This window comes from Vulpes vulpes, chromosome 7, assembly GCF_048418805.1.
Source record: "Vulpes vulpes isolate BD-2025 chromosome 7, VulVul3, whole genome shotgun sequence".
Taxonomy (NCBI): domain Eukaryota; kingdom Metazoa; phylum Chordata; class Mammalia; order Carnivora; family Canidae; genus Vulpes; species Vulpes vulpes.
In genome coordinates, this window is record NC_132786.1 from 109932570 (window position 1) to 109952708 (window position 20139).

Consider the following 20139-nt stretch of genomic DNA (forward strand, 5'->3'; position numbering starts at 1 on the left):
AGGGGCGCGAACCCGCCGCCCCCGGCCGTTCGTGCGGTCGCCCGCGGCGCGGCCCTGAGCGCCCTGGGCCCCCGTGAACTTCGCACCTGCCCCTCGCGCTCGCCGCACCTGAAGCCCCTCCCCCTCCCCCCTCCCCCCGACATTCCCTTCTTTCTCCTGCGCCTGAAATTGTGCTTTGAGCGGCAGAGCAGCTCTATGCTGGTATGTTGGGGTTGGCAGGTGTTTAGGGTTTTTGGAGGAGCGGGAGGAAGGAATCGGAGGTCAGCCCCGCTCAGTTGCTCATTCATCTCTGCCCCCCTTGACTTTGTGCAATGTCCACCTGTAACGGGAGCCTTTAGAAAGATTCAGCCCTCGGACTGCGTTTTCATCAGCATAACGAGCTCAGTGGGCTCCGCACAAATGCCTCGGGTTGGTGGAAGCCCAGGCGGCGTCGTGGGAAAATCAACTTCCTTTGTTTATCTTTGGAAGCCCTAGAATCCGTCGTGTTTGGGTGCTGTATGGACTCCTCCCCGCCCCCCCCCCCCCAATTGGGCCTCGCTTTTGCTATTTGATCTTGTCTAGATCTTACCTTTTGGTGAGAAACTGACCTTTCCAGTTGAGTTGCGATGAGAGAAAGCGTTATTTTACCGGGCAAAGGAGTGTGCAAACACAAAGTCATTTTTATCACGTTTCTCCACCGAAATAGTGAAAGGGAACAATGGAACGTTGGCAGTAATGTGTATTGGAGGGAAGGGAACAAAATGGAAACAGAATTCTTTTTTTCATGAGCCCAAACACTGGAAGGCAGTGATGTCATAATGTGCTAGTGAGCAGGAAATTGAAACGCTCGACGTGTTAAAAAATGCTGACTGCCACTACTAGGTAATGTAGCGTTTTGTTTCTTAGTGTTTGATAGAAAATGTAACGTTTTAGAAGATTTTTACTGGCGAAATTTAAATTCTGTAGAGGGGGGGAATCCCTGGGTAGCTCAGCGGTTGAGCATCTATCTGCCTTTGGCCCCAGGGCGTGATCTCAGGGTCCCAGCATCGAGTCCCTCTTTGGGCTCCCTGCATGGGGCCTGCTTCTCCCTCTGCCTGTGTCTCTGCCTCTCTCTGTGTGTCTCTCATAAGTAAATAAATAAAATTACTCAAAATAAATTCTTTAGAGGATGATAACTGGAAAGTGGGGTGAAAAGATGGTCGTATTTGTATGTGTTCCAAGACTGCTTAACTTTACAATTTATTTTTTTAAGACTTATTTATTTATGGAGACACAGAGAGAGAGGCAGAGACACAGGCAGAGGGAGAAGCAGGCTCCATGCAGGGAGCCCGACGTGGGACTCGATCCCGGGTCTCCAGGATCATGCCCTGGACCGAAGGCGGCGCTAAACCACTGAGCCACCCGGGCTGACCTAAGACTGCTTAACTTTAAAGTATGGTACTCTGTTCCTTGTCTCTCAGTAGAAAATGGCATAGACACTGAGGAGGAAGTGGTGTTATTCAGTGTAATATTAAAAAAAAATTCCAAGCAGCAGCAGAATATGTTTATCAAATGTAGTCCTATGTTTAGAAGTAAGAAGGTGGATATTTGAGACTCTACCATGGCACGCAAACACCATGTTTGTTAGATTTTTAATATTCTTAAGATTTTAATTCCAGTGTAATTAACAGTGTCATATTAGTTTCAGGTGTTCAATACAGTGATTCAACAGCTCTCTACATTTCTCAGTGCTCATCACCATAGGTATACTCTTATTTCCCTTCACCTATTTCACCTATTCCCTCCCCCATCTTTCTGGTAGCCACCAGTTCTCTGTAGTTAAGAATCTGGTTTGTTTTTTGTTTGTTGGTTGCTTTGGTTTGTCTCTTTTTTTTTCCCCCCTTGTTTTGTTTCTTAAAGATTTTTAGTACTTTAAAACTTCACGTCTTTGGTCTTATCACTTTATAACTCACTTTGGATATGGGTGAAGTAACTGAAACTTGGAGGAAGTAAATTGATCTTGCTGAGGTCACGCTGCAAAACAGTCCTGGAGTCAGATGTAGAATTGCTTCTGGCATCATATGTGTTCATTCTGCTGAGCCATGTGGCATTTAGGAGTCTTTTAAAATAAAGCAGTAGGAGCGCACTTCCAAACCAAACTGAGGGGGACTTTTTAAAAACAAGAAGGTAATATCGGTAGGAGAGAGAATAAAATCTTTTAATTTTTGCTGTCATCTAAATTCAAGATTAATTATGTTTTATACCAGTCTTATTGTCAAAAATAATACCATTTATATTTTCAGAAAGGAAAAATGATTTAGGAAACTAATATTGCTTCGAGATTAAAGAAAGCTGAATAGATTGTAAGATGAAGGAAGCACTTTGGGCTGAAATAGCACACTGGGTGGGTGCCATGGCATTTCACTGGATTTGTTAGGCCTTTGGTTTCAGCATTGAGGTAAAGGCTGCTTGTTTTGTTAAATAAACACTGTGCTAGGAATTAGGAGACCTGGATGACATCGTGGCCTTACAGCTCCCATGACCTCCAGCAAGTCCAAACTGCATAATTTTCGGTATCTCCTTTTCCTTTACCAGATTTCTTCATGGGAATTTTAGACCTGGCAGGGGTCCCTAGAATTCATTCTACTCCCATCTCCCTTAAATTTACGGATAAGTAAACAAACCCAAAAAGCTTAAGTAACTTAAAAACACTTAGTTTGGTGCTATCAGAAAAAACAAGAACTGGACAATAGTTAAAGCAATAAAGACATTTTTTTTCAGAAAAGCTATTGTAATAGGGGAAGAGAGAGCTCAGTGTAGAACTGGGCTCAACTCTGAATACAAGGAGAAGGAGACATTGATGGCCAAAGAGCAGAGTGAGGGATCAACAGATGGGAAATTACTATATTGAGGTAAAGGGGATTTCTGGCTAAACCCAGCTAACAGAATTCCTGCTAAAATTAGACAAGGCTGAGAAGAACAAGGAAGCTCAAAAAGTCAATTCCTGGTTGAGAAGAGAGTTCCAAGGAGCCTAACGAAATTTTGATTAATTTTGATTAATTTTGTCAGCACTAACACTGAAACCCAGATATGCCTGGTCTTTGTAACCTACCGTATCTCTTATAATAGCGCTTTTAGCTTGTAGGCCCTTTAGTAGAAAGGGAAAACACATGCCTTGGTTTTTTTGTTTTGTTTTGTTTTTGTAATGCACATGATGTTTCACAGAGACCGAGGGCAATTATTTTTGACGCTGAGTAGTGTCTGTTCATCTGGGTTGCTGGTAGAATGAAGAAAATATAGATGATCCTGCCACAGTCCATTGAAAGATGAGAACTCTAGTATAGGTTCTTTTTTTTTTTTCTTTACAGTTTTTTAATTCCAGTATAGTTAATAAATACAGTTGTTTTTTTCAGGTATATAATATAGTGAAATCCCCATCACCTGTTTCACCCACCCACCTCCACTTTGGTAACCATCAGTTTGTTCTCTACTTAAGAGTCTGTTTCTTGGTTTGTCTCTCTTCCCCCCCCCCTTTGTTTTGTTTCTTAAATTCCACATGTGAGTGAAATCATACAGTATTTGTCTTATTCTGATTTATTTCATTTACCATTCATTATATACTCTAGCTCCATCCATGTTTTGCAAATGGCAAGATTTAATTCTTTTTATGGCTGAATAATATTCCATTGTATATGTACCACATTTTCTTCATCTGTCAATGCTGCTTCGATAATTTGACTATTGCAATGCTGCAACAGACATAGGCATACATATAACCTTTCAAATTAGTGTTTTTGTAATCTTTGGGTAAATACCCAGTAATGTGATTACTGAATCATATGGTAGTTCTATTTTTAATTTTTTGAGGAAGCCTCATACTATTTTCCACAGTGGCTGTATCAGTTTGCAGTCCCAATAGATTATTTTATTACTGCTGACTGAAAGAAAGCAGCTTTTAAAAATTACACTTACCTCTCATAGCAGAAAATTAAGACATAAGAACCTGGTTTTGCAAATCAAGAATTTGCTTATATCTAGTCAAAGTCAGAATACACAGTGAATAAAAAGGTGATTTTTAGATTTAGAATATTGAGTATTCTCTAGCTTTTGCAAGAGTCAAACATTTAATTTTACTAGAACTTTTACTATTTTTCAGAGAAAAATTTTGGCTTACTAGTAATCTGTTAATTTTCTGTTCTCTCTTTAATGAAGGTTTGTTGGGTAGATAACAGCATGATTTGTGGACTCTAAAGAGAGTTAAGCTTGGATGAGTGGATATCTGAAAAACCTTCATTGAAAACCCTCTGTGGTAGGGCACCTGGGTGGCTCAGTGGTTGAGCATCTGCTTTTGGCTCAGGGCATGATCCCAGAGTCCTGGGATGGAGTCCCACATCAGGCTCCCCGCAGGGAGCCTGTGTTTCCTTCTGCCTTTGTCTCTGCCTCTCTCTCTGTGTCTCTCATGAATAGATGAATAAAATCATTAAAAAAAAGAAAACCCTCTGTGGTATATCCAGGTTGGGTGTAGGGAATGGTAACACAGCCAGTCCACTTAGACAACAGAGCAAATGAGTGAAAAACTCTCCCACTGAGTTGGCTGACAAAACTGACAGGTCAGTTCAGTCAAAAACAATGAAACTTTTGCCAGAGACCTAATTTGTCCAATGGATTGTAATAGTATTGGAAAAGATAGGAAACTAGTTCAACTATATTTTTTCATTTTTTGGTTGCCCTGCGTTTTCTCGTCTTAATTTTTATAAAATAACAACAGATTTTGCCAGATGGAAGAGTATTATTAAAAAGTACTAAAATTTCCTATATATATTCTCTCTTTTTTTTTTTTTTATTATTTATGATAGTCACAGAGAGAGAGAGAGAGGCAGAGACACAGGCAGAGGGAGAAGCAGGCTCCATGCACCGGGAGCCCGATGTGGGTGGGATTCGATCGCAGGTCTCCAGGATCGTGCCCTGGGCCAAAGGCAGGCGCCAAACCGCTGCGCCACCCAGGGATCCCCTCTCTTTTTTTTTTTTTTAAGATTTTATTTGTGTATTCATGAGAGACCCAGAGAGAAAGAGACACGCAGAGATACAGGCAGAGGGAGAAGCAGGCTCCTGGAGGGAAGCCCAATGTGGTACTTGATCCCAGGACCTGGGGGTCATGCCCTGAGCCAAAGGTGGGTGCTCAACCGCTAAGCCACCCACGTGTCCCAACGTTATATTAGTTCTTAAGGATGTTCCTCGCTTCTCCAAATCAGCGTCGTTTAAAAAATTTTTTTTAAGTTTAATTTTTCGGTAATCTCTACACCAAATATGGGGCTTGTAACTCACAACCCTGAGAGCAAGAGTCACATGCTCTTATAACTGAGCCAGCCAGATGCCCCTCAGTGTCTTTTTAGATGTCCTACAACACTGCTTCCTTAACCCTTCAAAATCCAATTGTTTTGGAGAGTGAGTGTATTACATGCATTAATGTTCTAGAGATTGATGTAATAAGCATATCAAGTGTTTCGTAGTCTGTAATTACATAAGATTTCCCCCAGGATGGATTAATCAGCCACCTTATTCAACAGTTTAAGATTTTACTTCCAGGTGTAAAGGATTAAAAGTGCATGGCTCATTGAATTGTGTTTCTAACTTCAGATTATTTTAGGCTGTGTTAAAAGTGCTTTGTTAGGGATCCCTGGATGGCGCAGCGGTTTGGCGCCTGCCTTTGGCCCAGGGCACGATCCTAGAGACCCGAGATCGAATCCCACATCGGGCTCCCGGTGCATGGAGCCTGCTTCTCCCTCTGCCTATGTCTCTGCCTCTCTCTCTCTCTCTCTCTCTCTCTCTCTCTCTCTCTCTGTGACTATCACAAATAAATTAATTTAAAAAAAAAAAAGTGCTTTGTTAAATTGCTCTTCTAAGTATTCAAAATGCTGTGGTCTGTTGATCACTGATTTCCATGTCCTTTTTTTTTTTTTTTTTTTAATTTTTATTTATTTATGATAGTCACAGAGAGAGAGAGAGAGAGAGGCAGAGGGAGAAGCAGGCTCCATGCACCGGGAGCCCGACGTGGGATTCGATCCTGGATCTCCAGGATCGCGCCCTGGTCCAAAGGCAGGCGCCAAACCGCTGCGCTACCCAGGGATCCCGAAAAGTCTTACTTTTTTTTTTTTTTTTTAAGAATTTATTTATTCATGAGAGACACAGGCAGAGGGAGAAGCAGGCCTCATGCAGGGAGCCCGACGCGGGATTCGATCCCGGGTCTCCAGGGTCACGCCCTGGGCCGAAGGCGGCGCTAAGCCGCGGAGCCACCGGGGCTGCCCCTTGATTTCCATGTCCTGAGATTATTCATAGTGAAAATTCCCATACTTGGTCGTATTTTGTAATTTTTAGATTGAAGTGGACTGAAGTAAAACTTTTGTTTAAAAATAATGCTTTTCAGCAGTCTGTTGGGGTAATAAGCATGATAACTTTACATTGAAGGATGTACCAAATCTTTGTAGACTCTTCTGTTATAAAGGTGCTCAATAGGGAATCTCAGGTAGTTTCATGTGGACCACAGGGTTAAAGCGATCTTCTAATACAGCTGTGTTGAAGATACCCAAACTAGACATAGAATATGACCATTCATCTTGTTTCCTGCATTTCTTCTACCTTTGAGGTCTTCAAATGTATCTTAAATGAAAAATTATTTAAATTAAAATGAACATCTGACTTTATCACTTGATCATTTTTTTCACCTAGATTTGTGGGAGTGAATTCTTCTGTAGCTTAACAGGTTAGTTTCTAGTGATGATCATTCTGGTTTATGGATAAACCAGACATTCAGATCATTTTAAGTGAAAGTACTACCATGACATTTACAATAGTTTTGAAATATTTATCCATTACAACTCTTTTCCTGATTTTTTTTTTTTTTAATTTAGCATTTGGCAAAGGACTCTTCTTCCTTAAAAACTCACCTGCAATACCTGGAGGGAATTATAAGAGTACAAAAACTCTTTGATGTGATGTATTTTATGGACAACCTTATCTCTAGTAGTTTGCTTGTTATAGATTATGTGTTCCAGACTTTTGTTCCTTATTTATGGCAATAAATGTGTAACTATATTTGTCAGATTAGCATGATTTTTGGCAAGATAATCAAATGAATATCAAACTGTTTGGTTCTTTCATAAATAGCTTGGAACTTTTTTTTTTTTTTTTTTTTTTTTGAGAGGAAGGGGAAAGACTGAGAGGGAGAGAGAATCTCAAACCGTCTCCACACCAAGTGTGGAGCCTAATGTGGGGCTTGATCCCATTACCCTTAGATCATGACTTGAGCCAAAATTAAGAGTTGGATGCTTAGCTGACTGAGCTACAGAGGTGCCCCAGATTGAAACTTTTTTAAACGCTGAAATTAATAGGGAATCGTTATTTTCCAAAGTGATGTCATAAAAAGTTGGAAGGATGCCTGGGTGGCTCAGCAGTTGAGTGTCTGCCTTCTACTCAGGGTGTGATCCCAGGTCTAGGGATCGAATTCCGCATCAGACTCCCTGCAGGGAGCCTGCTTCTCACCCTGCCTATGTCTCTGCTCTCTGTCTCTCATGAATAAGTAAATAAATAAAATCTTTTTTAAAAAATTGGAATTATTACTTGATTTTTTTTCTACTAATGTTCTGATAGTTTTATAGTTAGCTGGCAGTTTATAATTCTTGAATAAACTGGTTTTGCCAGGCTATACTTCTTTAAAAAATAGAATTATGAAAAAACTAGAAATCTTGTTTACATTAGTTCCAAGGTGAATAAGGCAACGAAGCAGTGAAAAGAAAATGAGATTTCCTCTTGGTTTGGGTGGGCTGATCATGGGAAAAGCTCCATGAGTAACAGAATGTTGCATTGCAGATTCAAGGCTGGATTGAGGAAATGAGGGACAGGGTTGGTTTATGTTAGGGTGATAGTGCCAAGACCTGACCCATTGAGGTCTTGGTAACAGATGACTTGTAGTTTGGCACCTGCTATTACTGGAATCCTTTGATGACCATGCTGAAACATTGGAGTATTGTTTGTGATTCTTGTTGGAATAGAATCCCTTTGGAACAGAAAGAACAACGTTTTGGGGAGTTAGAGGTTAGGGAAGAATAATATCTAAAGATCTTTTTTTTAACTGCTCAGAGAAACTGTCCTGAAACAAGATTGCATTTTTTAGCCCTCCACTGACACTTTTCATTTCTTGAATTTGAATGGTTTGGTGGAGGGTTTTTTTCTGATTTTTAGCCATGCTTTTTATATACTGAAGTGATGAAAATCTCTGACTTCGCAAGGCTGGAACCTTAACAGAGCAGTAGAATAGTTTTCTTTTTAAAAAGATTTTATTGGGATCCCTGGGTGGTGCAGTGGTTTGGCACCTGCCTTTGGCCCAGGGCGCGATCCTGGAGACCCGGAATCGAATCCCACGTCAGGCTCCTGGTGCATGGAGCCTGCTTCTCCCTCTGCCGTGTCTCTGCCTCTCTCTCTCTCTCTCTCTCTGTATGACTATCACAAATTAAAAAAAAAAAAAATTTTTATTTAGGGCAGCCCCAGTGGCGCAACAGTTTAGTGCCGCCTGCAGCCCAGGGCGTGATCCTGGAGACCCTGGATCGAGTCCCACGTCAGGCTCTCTGTATGATGCCTGCTTCTCCCTCTGCCTGTGTCTCTGCCTCTCTCTCTCTATGAATAAATAAATAAAATCTTTAAAAATAAATAAAATAAATAAAATAAAAAAATAAAAAGATTTTATTTATTTATTAATGAGAGACACAGAGAGAGAAGCAGAGACACAAGCAGAGGGAGAAGCAGGCTCCATGCAGGGAGCCTGATGTGGAACTTGATCCCAGATCCCGGGATCATACCCTGATCCAAAGGCAAACAGACGCTCAACTGCTGAGCCACCCAGGCATCCCAGTAGAATAGTTTTCTTTTAGGCCTTGGCATCACAGCTAAGCAGGATGGCTTGCTTGACGCTTGGTGTCAACCTGTGTAATGGAAGTTTGGAAATATGTTGAAGATTCTTTTTTCTTATTACTCCCCCCCCCCCTTCCCTCAGTAACTAGGAAGAGCCTAATAGTGCCTGATTTTTTTTTCAGTTTAAGTTTTTGATTCCCTAGTAAAATGCCTATGTTTCATGAGTAACCTTCTCCCTCATGGTATTACGTGATTCACATCCTTTACGGAGCATGGATTTTGCTAGATAAGGGAAGTCTGCAAAAGGGCTATGGTTCACTGGGAATGGGTACAAGAGGAGGATAAAGACAGGAAGAGGAGTCTGTACTTAATTTTGAGAAAGACTGGCCCTATTAAGTTCTTTGGTTAGATACCATCAGGTTAAAACCCTGGTTTGTTCCCAGAATATTTTTAGAGGATGTTATTTAAATTGATATTTTGGGCAATATTTAAATCATTCCAGTTGTTTTTAAAAAATGCATGTCTTATCAGAAATAACATATACTCACTAGTAAAAAAGTAAAAAAATATAGAGAAGAAAAAAACTAACACTTAAAATTCTGTATCCTAAAGAAATCTGTTTCTAAGGCCTTGATGACTACCACTCCAGTTTTCTAGTTACTTTTTTTTTTTTACAAATATATGTAATTTTTCCCAAAGACATTATATCAAGTTTTATGGTTTGCCTTTTTATGTAACTGTGCCATTGATATTTTTCCATATTAATAAATATTGAATTATGGCATTTTAAAATAGCTAAATAGTATTTTGTGGAAATAGTTCATTGTTCTCCTTTTTATTTTTTATTTATTTATTTATTTATTTATTTATTCATTCATTTATTTATTTATTTTTTATTTATGATAGGCACACAGTGAGAGAGAGAGGCAGAGACACAGGCAGAGGGAGAAGCAGGCTCCATGCACCAGGAGCCCGACGTGGGATTCGATCCCGGGTCTCCAGGATCGCGCCCTGGGCCAAAGGCAGGCGCTAAACTGCTGCGCCACCCAGGGATCCCTGTTCTCCTTTTTAGACACTTTAGGTGTGGTACTCCAATTTTTTGCTATTTTGTGTAGTGCTATGAAGAACATCCTTGTGGCAAAATCATTGCTCCTTTTATCTAAGTATGGAGATTTAATTTTAAGCTATCTTTTTTCTTAAAATTTTATTTAAATTCAATTAATTAACATAAAAGTATTATTGGTTTCAGAGGTAGAGGTCAGTGATTTATCAGTCTTATATAACACCCAGTGCTTATTACATCACATGCCCTCCTTAATGTCCGTCACCGATTTGCCCCATCCCTCCACCCCCTTCCCTTCCAGAGACCCTCAGTTTGTTTCCTATGATTGAGAGTCTCTTATGGTTTGTCTCCCTCTCTGGATTAGTCTTATTTTTTCCTCTCTTTCCCTATGATCCTCCGTTTTGTTTCTTAAATTCCACATATGAGTGAGATCATATGATTATTGTCTTTCTCTGATTGACTTATTTCGCTTAGCATAATATCATCTAATTCCATCCACGCCATTGTAAATGGAAGATTTCATTTTTTGATGGCTGAGTAATATTCCATTGTGTGTGTGTGTGTATACCACGTCTTTATCCATTCATCTGTCAGTGGACACCTGCGCTCTTTAGTTTAGCTATTGCGGACATTACTGTTATAAACATTGGAGTGCAGGTGCCCCTTCAGATCACTACGTTTGAATCTTTGGGGTAAATACCTAGTAGTGCAATTGCTGGGTTGTAGGGTGGCTCTGTTTTTCAACTTTTTGAGGAACCTCCATACTGTTTTCCAGAGTTAAACCATCTTTTTTTTTTTCCCATGGAGATCTTGGTAAAACAGATTTTGAAGCAGAACATGCTGAACAAAATTTAAGTTAGTCTGGATGACTCTGGCTTCATAACAAATGTCGTTTGTCCTGTGGCATTCTCAGTTTATTTTAACATAGAGTTTTTCACACATGCCTTCTGACTCAGCTGGGCTTTTTTTTTTTTTTTTTTTTTTTTTTAAGATTTTATTTGTTTATTCATGAGAGACACAGAGAGAGGCAGAGACACAGGCAGAGGGAGAAGCAGGCTCCACGCAGGGAGCCCGATGTGGGACTCCATCCCAGGACCCCGGGATCATGCCCTGGGCCGAAGGCAGGTACTAAACCGGGGATCCCACCTGGGGATCCCTCAGCTGGGATCTCTTTTGATAAGAGAGGGAGATGACAGAGCAATTAGCAGGCACTCTCAGTGTTGACCCAAACACGCCGTTGCAGTATTCAGCTTCTCCTCCTTGCTTTCTTACTTGTTTATTTTATTTTAATTTTTTTTTTATTTTTTAAAGATTTTTATTTATTCATGAGAGACACAGAGAAGGAGAGACATAGGCAGAGGGAGAGGCAGGCTCCCCGCAGGGAGCCCGGTGTGGGACTCCATCTGGGGGGCCCAAGATCATGCCCTGAGCCGAAGGCAGATGCTCAACCACTGAGCCACCCAGGTGTCCCACTTTTTTTTTTCTTAGACTAGGAGACCATATCTTCTACATATATTAGAACTGTGTATGAAATAAAATTACTTAGTCATAGGTTTTAAAGAAGACCTAAAGCCTTCTTGAAATATTATCAGGGGCTTTATGATAGCTGGTTAGGCTGATAGATGCTCTTCTAGCTTATTTCTGGTTCTTGACAGTGGTCTAGGTAATTGTCAAGTCTGACAGTCTGACTTCTGGATAAACCATATCTGGGTTAGATTTCAAATACAGCATTCTGCACTTAAATTTTCTTCAGTTGATGCTCATCATCACGATATGTATTACCTATATACGAAGAAATGACAGGAGGGTTGTTAATGAAACCTGTTCCTGCCCCCATGGCTTTCATGGGTGATATTAGTAATTTGTTAGACTTTGATAGGGATAGTGCACTACCAGAAATTCCAATATTTTTTACTATGTAAGAGTTTAAAGTGTTAAAAAATAAAATTATATATAAAACATTGCTGGGATCCCTGGGTGGCACAGCGGTTTGGCGCCTGCCTTTGGCCCAGGGCGCGATCCTGGAGACCCGGGATCGAATCCCACGTCAGGCTCCTGGTGCATGGAGCCTGCTTCTCCCTCTGCCTGTGTCTCTGCCTCTCTCTCTCTCTCTCTCTCTCTCTGTGTGTGTGTGTGTGTGTGTGTGTGACTATCATAAATAATAAATAAAAAAAATTTAAAAAAAACATTGCTAAGGTAGAGTCCATTAAGATAAATTGATTTAAATCTTTTGTTAGGGAGTTTCTGATGAAATTTTTTTCCTGCAAGAAAAGTTTTTTATTTTTTTTTAAGAAAACAGTTTTTGAAGCTGTGATACCATCTTCGTATATATTTTCAATAACCTACAGATAAACAATGTTCTATTTGTATCTTCTCATCCAAATGACCCATCTTGGGGCACCCGGGTGGCTCAGTCCATTAAGCAACTGACTCAGTTTTGGCTGAGATCATGATTGAGCCAGCCTTGGGCTCCAGGCTCAGCACAAAGTCGGCTTAAGACACTCTCCCCCTCTTCCTCCACCCCTCTCCCCGCGCTCACTTGCCCATGCTCTCTCTCTCTCTCTAAAATATCTTAAAAAAAAAACACACACAAAAAAAAACAGTTTCTGTCATTCTGCCATGTTTGATGCAAATCCTTGTCCTGTCTCTTCCATTGTAGAGGGACTCTGTATAGTATTCCTAATATACCTTTGTACTTTCAGCTCTGACAGATTCTCTTTTACCACTCTCTCCTTGAATAACAGCAAAGCATATCTGGTAATCAAGATACCCAAGTTTTAGTTTGACCGTAATGGTTATTAGATGTTTAATCTGGGGCAAGTTGCCTAATGTTTATGGACTTCAGTTTCTTTATCTGTAAAATAAGGGTTTTAAAAATAGACGATTGCAAAGATTCCCCTTCACTTAACATTATTAGAAGATGAAATCAACAAACATTTGCTAAATACCCGTCATTAGAGCCTACATTCAGAAACATACCCTTCAATTCAACAGGCAAAACTAGTGTTTGTTGTTAGCAGTCTGAACAGAGGAACTTTCTTGGATGATGATAATTCTGTGTTTTGATGGAATGGTTGCCTTTAGTGGTATAAATCATCAAAACCAATGAACTCTGTACACTTAAGGTCTTTGCATTTTATACTTTCTAATAACAACTCAAATCTAAATAATTTAAAAGTGTTTTTTAGGCTTGGGTCAGTCCATAGAGCATGCAGCTGTTGATCCTGGGGTTGTTAGTTTGAGCCCCATGTTGGTGTAGAGATTACATAAAAATTAAATCTTTTTTTTTTAAAGGTTTTTTTAAGTCACCTTGTAAGAAATCACAAAGTTCTGGATCCTTCAATACTTTTGAAAGGGCTGTTTCAAAAACTATTAGTTATATGATTTTCTACATTTAAACTTCTACTTGTGCAGAGCTAGGACTTAATAATTCTCCATTTGTAGTCTTTCAGTTTTGAGCCTTAAAAGTTTATAATTGAGAAAAAAATGATAGAGAAACAATGGCTCAGTCATTTTTTTTAATGTCCTATCTTCATGTGTTAAATAAGCATGGTATCTTTGGAGACATAAAAGCTACAGTTCAGTACAAAAACCCAGACATCTCTTGGATGCTAATAGAACTTATATGCTGAAAGCATAAATTTCCATGAAGTATAGTGATTTTCTCCACTCTTTGTAAACAAGTTGTAGCAAAGACTCTAAATTCCATATAGTAGACCCTAAGTATAATTCCTGCCTTCGTGAACAATTTAAACTGCTAATAAGAGCTTATACCAATATAAGGCTTAGTCACCATGCAATTTATCATTGCAGTTCTATGAAGGTATTATTAGCAATAATAATAGCTGACATTTATGGAATGTTTGCTGTATACTGTGTTAGATGTGTTATCCCATTTATTCCTCTCATTATACCAAGGTTTTATTACTCTTTTATAGATAAGGAAATAGAAGTTTAGAAGTATTTTGTTTTCTTAAGGGGTAATTTATCAACAGTAAAGTACAATCTAGGGGTGCAGCTTTATTGATTTTTACATACATGCACATTGGTGTAACCACCATCCAGATCAAGAGACAATTCCAGCACTTCAGAAGATCTGTGCAGGCACCCCCTCCTGAGTATTACTTGCCTGAGGGTTACCACTGTTCTGACCCTATGTCATCATAGATTTGTGTCCCTCCTGTCTGACTTGTTTCACTGTTATGTCTGAAATTGTTCCATCTTATTGTATCAGTTTCTGTATGATATTTGTATGCCATCCTTGACCTCCTGTTAACGTACATGAGAGTTGTTCCCAGTTTGGGAATATTACAAATAGGACAAATAACAATTTACTTTAAAATTTAAGTGGCTGGGATGCCTGAGTGATTCAGTGGTTGGGCATCTGCCTTCGGCTCGGGGTGATCCTGGAGTCCTGGGATGGAGTCCCACTTTAGGCTCCCTGCATGGAGCCTGCTTCTCTCTCTGCCACTCTGTGTGTCTCTCATGAATGAATAAATAAAATCTTTTTAAAAAAAATGTAAGTGGCTCTTTTTTTAAATTATCAGGTTGATTTGAGTTTATGAAAGTTAGGGTTTTTTCCATGTAGCACATTTGTGCTATACAACTAAACTGTTTATTTTACTTGGAACCTAGAATAGTATAGGAGTTTTAGATTTGTGTAACGTAGAAGATCCTAGAAAGTCCAATACATTTAAGATCCTTCAAACTGTTTTTAAGAATTCATAATTAGTAAACATGTTTGAAGTTATCTTTACCTAGCATTACATAAAGTAGCATTACAAAACTAATCTGATATTACTGGAAATAAATAGCACTTTATTTCTCTGAAACAAATCAAACTCATTGACTCCATATCTATATTTTTTAAGTTCATTTATTTAAGTAATTTCTACACCCAACATGAGGCTCAAAATCACAAACCTGAGATCAAGAGTCACGTGCTCTTCTAAGCCAGCCAGGAACCCCTAAAAAAATTCTGTATTTAAAATACACATCATCTGTTTTCTTGTTCACAATCCAAGTACCTCATCTATTTTTCTTCTGTTTTGTTTACAATCTTGAGGGTTTTTTTTTTTAAATACTTATCCTGCCATGAATTCATAGGGAATGGGTTTCAGCATCTCAGACTCCTTTCCATTGGATCTCACAAAGTGTGCTTCTCTGGGTGGAGCAGGCTGGCAGTTCAGTAGATCCCAAGTACTTTTCTCTTTGGCTTCGATCTTTTTCTGATCATTTTCCTTCACGTGCTTCAGGAAGCTATCTAGGCTCTTTCAGTACTTAATATGCTCAGTACGTAGGGGCGCCTGGGTGACTCCATTGGTTAAGGATCTAACTTTTAATTTTTGGCTCTGGGTCAGAGTCATGAGTTCAAGCCTTGTATTGGGCTCCATGCTAGGTGTGGAGCCTACTTTAAAAAATGCTCAATACTTACATTAATTGTCTTGGCCAGAATCTTGCCCTTGTTTGTTTACAATGCCAACAGCATGCTGGGTAACACTGTAGACTCTTCAGTTTTGCCATGGTAACATTTGTGGGGCATTCTGTTTTGAACAGTGCCCAATCTCCTCATGTCTACAACATCACCTTTCTTGTAGATTTGCATGTATGTGGCCAAAGGAACAACTCCATGTTTTTTCTTTTTAAGATTTTATATTTTTATTCATGAGAGACAGAGAAAGAGAGGCAGAGACACAGGCAGAGGGATAAGCAGGCTCCCTGCAGGGAGCCCGGTGTGGGACTTGATCCCGGGTCTCCAGGATCAAGTCCTGGGCCGAAGGCAGACGCCCAACCGCTGAGCCACCCAGGCATCCCTAAAATTTCTTTCTTTCTTTTTTTCTTTAAAGATTTTATAGTTCTTTAATTCTAGAAAAAAATAGAACTGGCAGCTTTTATTCACTTAAATATATAAAAGCACATGTTTTAAACTAAGATAACTTGTTTAATTTTTGTTTTGTTGGTTTCCATTTAATTTTAAAAACAGTAAAACTTGGTTTTAATTGGTAGGTCTCAGTAGTACCATTGCACCTTTACAGTATACACTTTATTTTTCTGGGCGTTTCCTGCAGTCATGAAACTATAAAATAATGTATCATGCCGAGGTAGAGGAGTGTTAAGCACAGTCTGTTTCAGAAATGGCTGACAAGTATAGTCATTTGTCAACTTTTTAAGAAACTAAAAGGGTAGAGTGCCAGTTCTCTTGTAGTGTTGACTCCTTTACAAATTTGGCAGAGCAAACATAACTTCAAGAAGACATGTCTTCTACATCCAGTGTTTTCTTTAAAGAGAAAAACATGATAAAACCTTGACTTTGGTGCCTAAAATGTTTTAACTGTAAAGAGAACACCCATCTTCTGAGTGAAGGGTAGGTGGAATCCCCAAGGTGCCTAGAAAGGAGCAGAGGCAGAGCAGCTGACTCAGCATCTCTAGGAAGTGTACCTCGTAGGCCATCAGATCTCTGAGGACTACGGATGTGTGTAATTTGGTGCTGTTTGGCTTGGTGGCTTCTATTAATTGTATGGTTCTCTGACAATGTAATGGATGGATATTTCCTTATTAAAAGGCAAACAAAGGGTACTTTTGAAGTACTCAGAGTTCACACCAGGGTACTGTGTTACTGTTTTGTTGTTTTTTCAGCCTTTTGTTTCTGAGGACCACATAAATGCAATCTGACTAGAGGATTCTTTTCTTTTCCCCTCTCTCCCTTCCTCTCCCTCCTTTGCTCCATGCCCATTGTGGAGCTTGAACTCAGGACCCTGAGATTGAGTCACATGTTCTACTGACTGAGCCAGCCAGATGACTCTAGGGGACACTTTATATCATACCTGCCTTGCTTTATCTGTATATGCAAACCTAACATTCTTTTTCACAGCTGTGTAGAACTGATGCAAAATTTATGTAATTGCTCTTCTGATGAATATTTAGATTTCCAATTTTGAATATGTCTCCATTACCTCTTTGTCAGATTCTACAGTTCCTCCACACAATATGTGAAACCTCCATATAGAAAAGATACAGAGACAAGAAAAAAAAAGATACAGAGAAATAGAAATGTGAAATGTAATTTGAGATTATCTATGTTCAGCCGTCAGTTAATTGAGCTTAAGTGACCACTGAGAGAAAAGTTTTACTCTGTCCATAACCCAAACCTTTTAAAAATCCTTTCAAACTGAAAACATTGGTTGTTTTAAAGGTAGGGGCTGGAAGATGAGTGGGTAGCCAAGGTGAGAGGGAATCTTCTTAGTGTATAGTCCTTTTTTGTATTTTTATTTATTTTTCAAATTTTTAAAAAGATTTTATTTACTCATGAGAGACAGAGAGGCAGAGACATAGGCAGAGGGAGAAGCAGGCTCCATGCAGGAAGCCCAATGCAGGACCCAATCCTGGGACTCCAGGATCACACCCTGAGCCAAAGGCAGACACCCAACTGCTGAGCCACCCAGGTGTCCCTTTTTGGCATTTTTGAAGATTTTAAATATGGAACTAGGTCAGCTATTTAAAAAATCACTTTTAAAGCCCTTTTATAATTCTCATATGACTCAAGCGGTATCTTGATTCATTCCATTGAGGTGTGAGAAGATGAGCCATCATATCTTTCCACATTAAAGATAGTCTGTAAAAGTGATTCTTAGTCCTATATTCCAACATTAGTGTATACAGTTGACCCTTCAACATTGTGGGGATTAGAGATGCCATGTATAACTTTTGACTCCCTCAAAATTTAACCACTTATAGCCTGTTAATTGGAAGCCTCACTGATACCATGAACAGTTGAATAATACATATTTAGGATGCTATATGTATTATACACCATATTCTTAAAGTAAGCTAGAGAAAAAAATGTTAAGAGAATAATACACAAGTGAAAATAAAATACTGTACTGTACGAAGATTTGCCTATGTGTGGACCTATGTGATTGAAAACCACGTGCAGGTGCAACTGTGTATTACTACTAATGCAGTATAAATTCCTACATAAGTGTATTTTGAAAGAAAATTAAATCACCTAAAACTTCTAAGTCAATATGATAACAAGTCCCATGTACTTAATTCTTCCTTCCTCTCCAAAAGTCTCATTGAAATAACAAAAAGAAAATAGAAACACAGAGAAAATGCTGATAAATTTGGGGAATACCAGAAACTAAAAGTTTATACTAAAAACTTTGTTATTTCTATACAACACAGTAGTGTTGGAGAAATTTCATTAAACTTTCACTAATCAGTTCTCAGTATTGGGAAAAAAAAAAAAAGTAACTTGAAAAGTTGATTAATGCTGGCCCATTAAGTCCTCTTACCAATGCCATACCAAAAACATAGCTCAAAGCTACAAATATTGTGAGCAAGGGAGCCAGTTGATGGGGAGGCAAACCTAGATCGTGGCTCAAACTTCTCAGGCTTCTTTGTTGGGCCTCCTCTTCTCAATTTAGTAGAATATTGGCTTTTCTCAGGGCTTCATTGCTTCAATTACCATCTATTTGATGATAGTTCCCAAATGTAAATCTGCAGTCCAGTCACTGTCACTACTACCCCCATCTTTTTATGCACATTAAAATCTAAAAACTTTTAAATCAGAAGGGGAAGAGACATATGAATCTTTCCTCCTTTTTATTCCTTATATCTTTTCCCTCTTCTGTATAGTAGGTTTGCTAATAATGCCAAATGGTATCAGTAAGTGTGGCTAATCCTTACATCATTCATTCCGAATTTAAAAGTATTTGGGTGGGGGAGGGGTGCCTGGGTAGCTCAGTCAGTTGAGCAACAGACTTGATTTCGGCTCCTGTCATGATCTCGGAGTTCCGAGATCCAGCCCTGCATTGGCTCTCTGTTAAGTGTGGAGTTGGCTTGAGATTCTCTCTCTCCTTCTGCCTCCCACCCCCTGACATGTGTGCACGCTCTCTCTTTCTCTCTCTCTCTCTCTCTCAAATAAATCCTTAATTTTTTTTAATTTTTATTTTATTATTATTATTTTTCTTTTTTGCCCCAGCACCTCGGTAGCTCAGTCAGTTAAGCTGCAGACTTGAGACATAGGTTCAGGTCATGATCCCATGGTTTGTGAGATAGAGCCCTGTGTCCTGCTCCACACTCAGCAGGGAGTCTGCTTTAGAGTTTCTTCCTTTGCCTCTCCCCCCACTTGTGTACTCTCTCGGGCGCTCGCTCTCTCTCTCCCTCTCTCTCAAATAAATAAACCTTTTTTTTTTTTTAATCTTTAAAAAAAAATGGGGCAGCCCCAGTGGCCCACTGGTTTAGCGCCGCCTTCAGCCCAGGGTGTGATCCTGGAGACTGGGGATTGAATCCCGCATCAGGTTCCCTGCACGGAGCCTGCTTTTCTCCCTCCCTCTCTCTCTCTTTCTCTCTCTCTCTCTCTCTGTCATGAATAAATAAATAAAATCTTTAAAAAAATAAAAAATAAAAATAAAATTTAAAAAAATGTATTTTTGTCTATCAGGATAAAATGTTCCCTTTGGGCTAACATTCCTTACTATTTTAGGTTGAATTCTCTTACCCGCCCCTGATTCCAGGAGATGGACATGACAGCCACACTTTACCTGAAGAATGGAAGTATTTGCCCTTCCTTGCCTTACCAGATGGCGCACACAACTACCAGGAAGGTATGTAAACAATGGAGCAATTAGTAGGTGCCTTTTTTTTTTTTTTTTTTTTTTTTTACCAAGACAGATTCTAAGTGTTTTGGTAAATACAAGGCCTTTGGCTTCTTGTGACTATTCATAAAATATTTAAATGTTTGTTTGGAGATGACTAGTCATGCACTAAAGATATCCAGAGAGTGCTGGGCTTAGGCTGGTAATGTTAGTGAATGTTGGTCACTCCTTTGCCAGGATCCCCGGCCAGAGTAAGTGCTTGGCCAGATTAGGACATCTGCTACTAGTAGCAGTTCCTGCATTTATACCTCAGACTCCTCTCAGGGAAACTAAAGAGTTTATCTGTACTGGCTACTAACTGACTGGGTCTCTAGATGCAAACTTACTAAGTTAGTTGGAATCCCAGTGTCCATGTGGGATTGCTTCTCTGCCCCTGGAGCCACTGCTATTGCAGTGCTCTGCCTAAAAGCTTACTGTAAGGGGTGACTGGCTGGCTCAGTTGGTGGAGCATGTGACACTCGATCTTGAGATCAAGCCCCATGTTCCGTGTAGATTTTACTTAAAGATACAATCTTTTAAAAATGTTCGTGTATAAAAAGAACATGTTAATACCCC

General features: G+C 39.5%; 1 protein-coding gene across 5 annotated transcripts in view; it reads left to right on the forward strand.

Annotated features, from left to right (window-relative positions):
* AVL9 (AVL9 cell migration associated) overlaps positions 1-20139 on the forward strand; it is a 62402-nt gene that overhangs the window by 333 nt on the left and 41930 nt on the right. For all 5 annotated transcript variants that reach the window (XR_012002745.1, XR_012002746.1, XR_012002747.1 and 2 more), the window contains exon 2: positions 19413-19533. Coding sequence is in view for 2 of the 5 variants with exons in the window: in XM_072764691.1 (XP_072620792.1) it covers positions 19413-19533 (121 nt within the window). In the remaining 3 variants the exon portion in view is untranslated. The remainder of the gene's footprint in view (positions 1-19412; positions 19534-20139) is intronic.